Below are 9,001 nucleotides of genomic sequence, written 5' to 3' on the forward strand. Positions count from 1 at the left end.
AAAGTGGTGAGGTACAGCATGAGGACAACTTGTGAGATGATTTTAAAAAAAATAATAAGATTTGATTGATTGAATTTGAAAGGGTGAAGGAGGTGATGGCATACGGCAAGATTTATGGGAATAGACTTTTACACTTTGTGGACCTTAACATGGGTCAATGGATTAGGATTGGGTTCAGGATAGTATTGGATTTAGTTCAGGAGTGGGCATGAGCATGATATTGTGTTTGGGCCATTATTCAAACATGCGTTAGGTTTAGGTAAAGGGTATGAGCTCGTTGGCTTATGTTTGAAAGTGATTGGGTTTAGAGTGAATAATTTAAAAGATTTGAGTGATTTGAGATTGGTTTAGAAATTGGATAGGCTTAGATTAGGATACTTGGCCTTGGAATATAAGAGGTGAAGTTAATTCAGCTGTACCTTTGAAAGATAGACTTAGGTGCTGTTTGTTAAACTGAAAAAAAATAAGTGCTGAATAGCATTAAGCACTGAAACTTATAAGCACTGAATTTAAGTGCTGAAAAAGTTGTTTGTTTAAATGTTGAATCATGTTTGTTTTCAATGTATGCAAGTTGGAGGACATAGGTTAAATGTAATGTAATATATATATAAGTGACCTATTGCAGCGGATATTAATATCCGCCACTATATGTGTTATATTTTATATTTTTTTAAATGATCTATTCAACAGATATTAATATCCGCCGCTATATGTGTTATATTTATTTTTTTTAAATGATCTATTGCAACGGATATTAATATCCACCGCTATATGTGTTATATTTATTTTTTTTAAATGATCTATTGCAACGGATATTAATATCCACCGCTATATGTGTTCTATTTTTTATTTTTTTTTAAATGATCTAGTTTATTTTTAAAAAAAATTGATCTATTGCAGCGGATATTAATATTCGCGATCTGGACCGTAGATTTAACGAATATCGAACGGCTGAAATGGTGAGTCGCGATGTGAGTCGCAATATGAGTCTTAGGAACGCTACCCATATATATATATATATTGTTTAAAATGACCTATTGTAGCGGATATTAGTATCCGCCGCTATATGTGTTACCTATAACAGCGGAAAATGGTATCCGCTGCTATATTTAGCGACCGAGGCAACACCGTCGGATCTCTGTTCTGTTGCTCATCGCCACAATAGCTGTTACTGAAGGAAAAGCTACCCTGTAGCAGCGGAAAAATCCATCATTGTAAATCGAAAATGTTGTACTGTAAATGATGCTTATTAGTGCTATCAGATGGTGTTCTTGTAAAGTTGTTGAAAACTGCATGCAAGTAATGACCAGGAATTTATAATGATCTTGACGAAAGGATCCAAGACTAAGAAATAGTTTAAGATGAGACCCAAAATAAAATCAAATAATGTATATTGTTAGATTTAGAAAGAAATACAAAAGAATTATAATTTAGTCGAAATATGTGATTGGTTAACTAAAGAAAAGAATAGGATACATTAAGGTGTTGTTTGTTAAACTGAACAAAATAAGTGCTGAATAGCATTAAGCGTTGAAACTTATAAGCGCTAAATTTAAGTGCTGAAAAAGTTGTTTGTTTAGATGCTGAATCATGTTTGTTCCACATTGCTGAAACTGGTAAATTGTTATTGTTACCCTTACAATCATATTATACATTGTTTGCATGTTTCAAATGTTTATTTATTATCAAACACAATAAAATATATTATTTCTTATAAAATTAAAATATAATTTATTTTTAAATAATAAATAATACTCAAATCTTCAATTTATAAATAATAATTTCTATTTATAAAAGCCCATAAATTTCAAATTAAAAATAATAATGTTATTCAAGTCACCAAAATTTGAAATCAACTTTAAAAGAACTTAATTTTGGATGAATAATTTTCGATGAAAATGAAGGATGTGTAATTATAAAAGCACCCTATGCATTAATAAGGACAACCCACACTATAGCCAAATTTTTTTCTATATGGGTTAAAGTTTTTAGAATGAGCAAATTTTTAGTGAGGATGGTTTATATGGTCTAGAGATCATCCTCACCAAAAATCAGTCCATTTTGAAACTTCTAACTCGTCAAAAATAGTTTTTTTTTTTAAAGGACGATTTACAGTTCTTGAACTTGTTTTGATAGGGTTAGAAGTTTCAAGATGTGCTGATTTTTGGTGAGGATGATCTCCTCATTGTAGAGATCTTCCTCACCAAAAATTAACTCATTCCAAAACTTTTAACCCATATAAGACAAAATAATTTAGCCATGGTGTGGGTTTATTAATTTGTGGGGTGTTTATATACTTATCCATGGGATATAAGAGGTAATATCTTTTTAAGAATAAGGGCATATTTGTCCATGTTCAAAAAAACAAAGGGCATACTTGTCCGTGTTGAAAAAAGTGAAGTGCTTACCGCTTCAGCACTTTTTTTCAGCATTAAAATAGTGCTGACTTTTTTTCACTTATTTTCAGCAGTAAGCACTGAAAATATAGAATAAACAAACGTGCTATTTTGACAAAAAGTGCTGAATTTAATTTTTTTCAGCAATAAACGCTGAAAAATAGCGCAAACAAACACTGCCTTAGGTTAGGGATTTGAGATTTTGGTAGTGAGTTTAGATTAAGGATTCAAATTGATGGGTTAGGTGGTTTAGAGATTGATGGCGGGCTTCAGTTAGAGACTTGAATGGGCATTGAATTGAGGAATAAGATTAGGGATATTGAGAACTTGAATTGAATTTGACTTAGGTCAGGAAAAAAAACATGTTAGGGTTTAGAAGTTGTTTATGAATGATAGGGCTTAGAGTTGGGTGCAATAAAAATGCATGGATGCAATGAGAAATCAAACAATAATAAATATAATAAAGAAACTTATTTGTGAGCTCATAGGTCAATTAAAGATCTCGGGCTATTTTATTGGAACAAAATATTAGATTCCAAAAAATTAGTTTCTTAAATTTTTTTGGTCGATAGTTCGGCTTAAAATGCAATTTTTTGTGAGCCTTTTTGAATGGTGTCCACATAAATTGAGGTGTCCATAATGTCGACATATCATTATTTATTTATTTCCTTTTTTGTGTGAAAGCTATGAGTTCGAGCAATGAGTCGTGCTGGGGTGACACAAACGAAGACACAAAGGTGGCAAAATGATTTGGTGTTGTGCACATTATCGTAGATGCTTTTCTGTGAGATATGAGTAAAAAACATCTAAAGTTATGTGCTCGCCACGACGTCATTTTTTTTCACCTTTATCTCATTCCAGCATTTTCCTTTGGATTTTTCAACGGAGTGAAATGGAAAAATGGGGTTCGGGGGCAATTAAGAAAGAAAAAGTTTACTATATGAATTATGAAGAAATATCCCAGAACTTAGGGATTATTTAAAAATAAATCTCTCTGCCAGGGTCCTTTAAGTAATTTTCCCTTTAATAAAATTACAAAGCTTATCATCTGTCTCTATATATTGGGTCGTAAACTCTTGAGCGTGTGAGTTCTTAGTTCCCACCTCAGAAAGCTCAAACCCTAACCCTAATCTCTGAAAAATGTCTCACTTTGGAAGAACTGGTCCTCCAGATATCAAAGACACCTACTCTCTTCTTGTCCTCAACATCACTTTCCGTAATTTCCTCATGCTTCTCTTGATTCTCACTCTCTACCGATTTCAAAATTTCCCAACTTTTGATTTTTGTTAAATTTTTGTGAATCAGGAACTTCTGCAGATGATCTCTTCCCCCTTTTCGATAAGTACGGAAAGGTTGTCGACATCTTCATCCCTCGAGATCGAAGGTTTCGTCGCACTTTTTCTCTCATTCATTTTTTTTTTCTAGGATTCTTGTAATAGAGTTTTTATGATTTTTATTTTTTCTGTATAGGACTGGAGATTCACGTGGGTTTGCGTTTGTAAGATACAAGTACGCGGAAGAGGCACAGAAAGCAGTGGAGAAGCTCGATGGTATAAATCTTATTCTTTTTAATTTAATTTCTCAATTTTTATCTCTCTTCCCTCCCCCCCTTTTGTAAAACTCTTTGGATTTTCTTTTTCTCCAATTTTTTATGTTTGTATGTTCAGGAAGGAATGTTGATGGTAGGGAGATCATGGTTCAATTTGCAAAGTACGGCCCAAATGCAGAACGAATGTAAGTTACCATTACGTGCTTAATATTTTGGGATTCAATGGCGAACAAATGGAGTACCAATTAGGGTCATTCACTGAACCTGAAATGTGGCTCAATTTTATTTATTTTTAAATATTTTTGTTGTAAACCATTGTAATCTATGTTAAATTGCGTGAATTTAGAAACCCAGTTCTTTATAAATCTCAAATTTTGCTTTCTTTTCATGCATGCTTATTTTTGTCTTCTTAAACTATTACTTTTTTGTCTTTTGAATTTTTCGAAAAGTCTATGATTTTCATTTCTATCTTTCAAAACCACTGTACTTATAAAAAAAACCCCACTTTCTACTGTTTCTGCCAATGGGTCGGCCGGTTTTCTGCGTGGATAATTTATTATTGAAGAGTGTTGTTAACATGTGCCCTAAGGGCATACATTAAGATGCATTAAATACACTTCAAAACAAAAAATTTCTACGTAAAATGCTCTCAAAAATGTTCTACCAAAAATACCCTCAACTGCTTGTTTCCAAGGTGTGTTTATGCATCGTAACGTGTGCCCTTAGGACACATGTTAACAAAATGCATTAATGAAATACGTTGTCTTGAATATGAACACCGATTCTAGGTCACATTAATAGTGTAAATGTTAGGGGCCCTTTGGGTTGCCATTTTCGTGCCAAAAGAATGAAATTTTACTTCACTTAACCGACGATCCAAAAAAATCTTTATCTTGATTGAAGTAGTGCGATCTTAGAACCATGGTGTATGGCCTTGCCCATCTTTAATTTGAACTATTCGATAAAGGTGAGCTCCTTGGTGATTGGTTAAACCACCCCTATTATAGGATTTTGATTCCAGCTTTCCAATCAGTGTTATCTTTCTTCTACCTGATTTGGGGGGAGGGGGGTTCAAGCGCTGGATCATCACACAATTGGTGTCATCTACCAAATGTAGTTTTATACCATGACTCATCCAATGACTTGAAAAGTTTTGTCGGGTGGCCTAATTCTACAGTTGTTAATAGAGACTGAAGTCACTACCACCGAATTAGTTGTGATCTTTTTGTTTTGATTGTCTTGGCTCACACACATTTTTCTTTCTATGTTCCTTTGCTTTTTGTGCGACCCTTCTAGGTTAAAAATATGAGCCTTTGCTTCTTGATGTTTAGTTGATATGGGTAGTGTAGTCTGAGTTGTTATTACACTAACAGATTATGCTCTTTCCATTTTCAGCCAGAAAGGAAGGATTATAGAAACATTTCCAAAGACAAGAGGTAGGTCAAGAAGCCGCAGTCCTCGACCAAGGTATGGACCCCTTGCTTCAAACGATATATTTCTCTTGAATTTAGATATAGAAATTGGTAACTAGCATTAACAATGCATCACATCATAGAAGGGAAGTTTTATTCATGCATTCCTATTAATAATGAAGAAGAAAAAAAGATCTGATTAATAACAGGAAAATTGGGTCTCGTAGATCTTCTATGTCATCGGAATTCGTTTATTGCTCTGTATGAATTTATGATGGAAAAAATCTTGCTTGTTATAAGATCATTGAAGGAAAGGTTGATAATAAATTTGAAGAGTTCACTTCTACATGGAAATGAAGACCTTCAAGAACTAATATTGGAGAGGAAAAAAAGGAGGGGGGAGGTAAAGTCTAAGTGCATATGACACAAAATGGATATTATCATCTGCACCGAGGACATGATATTTTGTCTAATTGCAGAAGTAAACTTGGTCTTTTTCGATGTCTTTGTAATTTGGCTTAACAATATGGAACAGGATAGTGGAAAAAAAATTAATACACAAAGATTTAAACTATTCTATTTTAGACTATTTTTAATGATGGAATGGTTTCGTTATCACTTTATCTTCAGCGTGTTCTAGAAAAGATGTTTGCTATAGTAACTAGGTATTGCATTCCCTCTCTGTGCTTTATCCCAACTATTTGGGTTATAACAAATTTATCTTCTTTCTCCTTTCAACCCTTTCTAGAGCTATAAAAGCAGTTAATAGTTTCGTCAGTTAATATTTGTGTGCTTAAGGTCTTATGTTTCTTTAATCGCCAAAGCTTTTGTCAGCTGAAATTGGGAACTAATTTAATGAAGTTTAATTTGAATGGAAGACTTTTAAATACGTCAATTTAAAGGATTTTTGACATGCAAATGTGTTGGTGAGATCTCTTATCTTTTAGGAAATATCATTTTTTTTTTTTTGAAAGCCCGCTTAAAGCTGGTAGTGCCTAAGTAGGCTAGGTGGTCTCTTGACTACACTGCTATGTTGGACATTGCAGTTCAGTTTTTTGTACTGTTATGAAGTTTATTAAATTATGTACTTCAATTAAGTTTTTTCCTCTAATTTCAATCTTACACAGTTGTATGTAGATACACTCAGAAGTTATGTTGTATATCAGATCTGGAGAAGAGAAGAAGAGATGAGATGAGAGAAACTAGAGAGAAAATAGAGAGAGAAGGGCTTCAGGAGATTAGGGTTTATCAGCCCTTCTCTTGTTATTTATATGTAAACTTTGCAGAATTACAAGAAGAGTTGAGAAGAATAATTGTCAAGTTTCAGTCTAAGAGCTTGGCAGGAATTTCTAATAATAAAAGAGTTAAAAGAGAAAAAAACCCTTACAAGAAATAAAAGAATAAAAGCTATTACTAAACAACTAGGACTAAAATAACACTAGATTATTTCCAATACAAGATACTCCCCCATACTACTAATTATTTAATTAGAACTCCTTTAACATAAGCACAATATAAACTTACCCTTTCTACATTGTGTAATTTGACATTTCTTATTTTTTGAATTTGTGATGGGGTCTGATGTCTGTAAGCTCGACTCACTGGCCTTTTTTTTTTGTGTAGCTCGCAAATTTAGTATTTTTCATGCAATGTGCTGTTATTGATGAACTTTTTCAGGTCCCGAGATGATAACCATGGCAAGGGTTACAGACGGAGAAGTCGTAGTACAAGTAGGGGTAGATATGAACGTGAAAGGCATCGTGGGAGGGAAAAAGATAGTCATCGTCGAACCAGGAGCCGCAGTGCAAGTCCTGATTATCACAAAGGCCGTGGTCGAGGTAGGTATGATGATGAGCGGAGGAGGAGTCGGAGCCGGAGCCGGAGCCGATCAATCGGCAGGTATTAAATTTGTGAAGATCTTGTATTTTTTATCCTCAAAACTTTTTTTTTTGGGTCTTTGCACCTTATTTTTCCTGAAGCCTTTAGGATTTTATGTTACAGTGCTTCCCCTGTTCGGCGTAGCCCTAGTCCTCGTCCTAGAAGGAGCCCACCCCCACGTAGAACACCACCATCAAGGGGAGAGAGTCCTGATAGACGCAGCCTTGAGCGGTCTCCAGCTCCCAGAAGTGTTTCTCCGCGACGTCGATCTGCCGATTCTCGAAGCCCATCTCCACATAATTTGGATGCTGATGTATGTCCCTGCACCAGACCTGTTTATTTTGATTGCAACCTAAAACCAAACGCTAATATATTTGTTTCCATTTTGTTTTGTTTTGTAGGATTGATTTTAAAAGAAGGCCATGAGGTGGGAGTAGGAGGGTGTCTGGATTTCGCAATGCTCGATAAAATACTAAATGCTATTTTGGTAGCTCAGGACTTCATTTGAAGGTTAACTATTTTGTTGTTGAATATTATGCATCCATCCACCTATTTGGGCAGTTTGTGGACTCTTTGTAGTTTGTGGGATCTGGTAAGTGGTATATGGGCTGGTGTAAGATCTCTGGATCTTACTAAAGATTATATGATGTTTACATTTATATTCATACTTGCTTGGTTACTTCTTTTGTTTGGCTATTGGGATTTAAGATGAACCCTATACTGCTGGCTTTTATAGTTATGTTCGTGAAAGTGAATGTGGCTGTTTGGCAAGATGATGATCATGACATGTAGCAGCTGTTGATGCTATTTGATGGTTGATGATCGTTTTGATGCTAGTAGTTATGTTCGTGAAAGTGAATGTAGCTGTTTGGCAAGATGATCATGACATGTAGCAGCTGTTGATGCTATTTGATGGTTGATGATCGTTTTGATGCTAGTGATCCCAGCTACCTTATATGTTGACTATTTTTGCTCTAATGATCTCTCATGATTGGTAAGGCTTATATAGTTCACCTCTTTTATGAATATAATCAATCTTTTTAACCATCAGGATCTCTAATCCTGACATGTTCGCTGGTATTTGGTGGTTTTAAAGTATTGGGGATCTGAAAAGGAGTAGTTGTAGCTGTGATGGCACGTGGCTTTTACATGTAGCTGATGCTGCCAGTTTTCTTGATCTGTTAAGTTGTGTGCTGATACTAAAGATGAACCTTTCCATTCTGATCAAGAAATCTGGAGAGGGTAATAGATTCATGGTTGTTTATTTCTTAGGGTTTTTGGCTGGATTTATTCTCTATTATTAATATATTGAGCTGTTAGGGTATCGATTTATCCTGCATCATGTACCGAGATGTGGTAGCACATGGGGTCGTGATTGTAGCTGTGAATTGTTATGAGATGTCCAGTAGTACATCATGTACTTGGATGTGATAGTACGTGGGGACGTGATTGTGGCTGTGAAGCAGCTGTGTTTATCCTCCTTTGGACGTCTGTAGCTGTCCCTTCCTAGTTGCTGGGGGTCGGGTCGAATTCATTTCTATTGATTTTGATTGCTCACTTGCGGTCTGCTATGATGGATCTGCGTCAAGCGGTATGTCTGTCATTTATTCATGCAGATCAGTTGGAGCTTGTACTCCTCCATCCTTCAGTTTGTCATTAATTATCACCTCACACTCCACCTTTGATTGTTCATATGAATTTAATTAAAGCACTGATCCTATTGAACACTTATATTAATTTAATTAAAACACTGATCCTATTGAACA

At 34.8% G+C, this 9,001-nt stretch overlaps 1 protein-coding gene across 1 annotated transcript; it reads left to right on the forward strand.

Moving 5' to 3' along the window:
* The first annotated feature begins 3,452 nt into the window (after positions 1-3,452).
* SC35 (serine/arginine-rich splicing factor-like protein, putative) lies at positions 3,453-9,001 on the forward strand. Its single transcript, XM_086430197.1, has 10 exons — positions 3,453-3,612; positions 3,702-3,780; positions 3,867-3,946; positions 4,064-4,130; positions 5,341-5,412; positions 7,035-7,256; positions 7,359-7,548; positions 7,637-7,827; positions 7,972-8,229; positions 8,332-9,001. The coding sequence occupies exons 1-8, from the start codon at positions 3,537-3,539 to the stop codon at positions 7,640-7,642; spliced, it is 792 nt and encodes a 263-aa protein (XP_086286323.1). The 5' UTR covers positions 3,453-3,536; the 3' UTR covers positions 7,643-7,827; positions 7,972-8,229; positions 8,332-9,001.

Source organism: Akebia trifoliata, chromosome 2, assembly GCF_017979445.1.
Source record: "Akebia trifoliata isolate Shusen 1 chromosome 2, ASM1797944v1, whole genome shotgun sequence".
NCBI classification, from domain to species: domain Eukaryota; kingdom Viridiplantae; phylum Streptophyta; class Magnoliopsida; order Ranunculales; family Lardizabalaceae; genus Akebia; species Akebia trifoliata.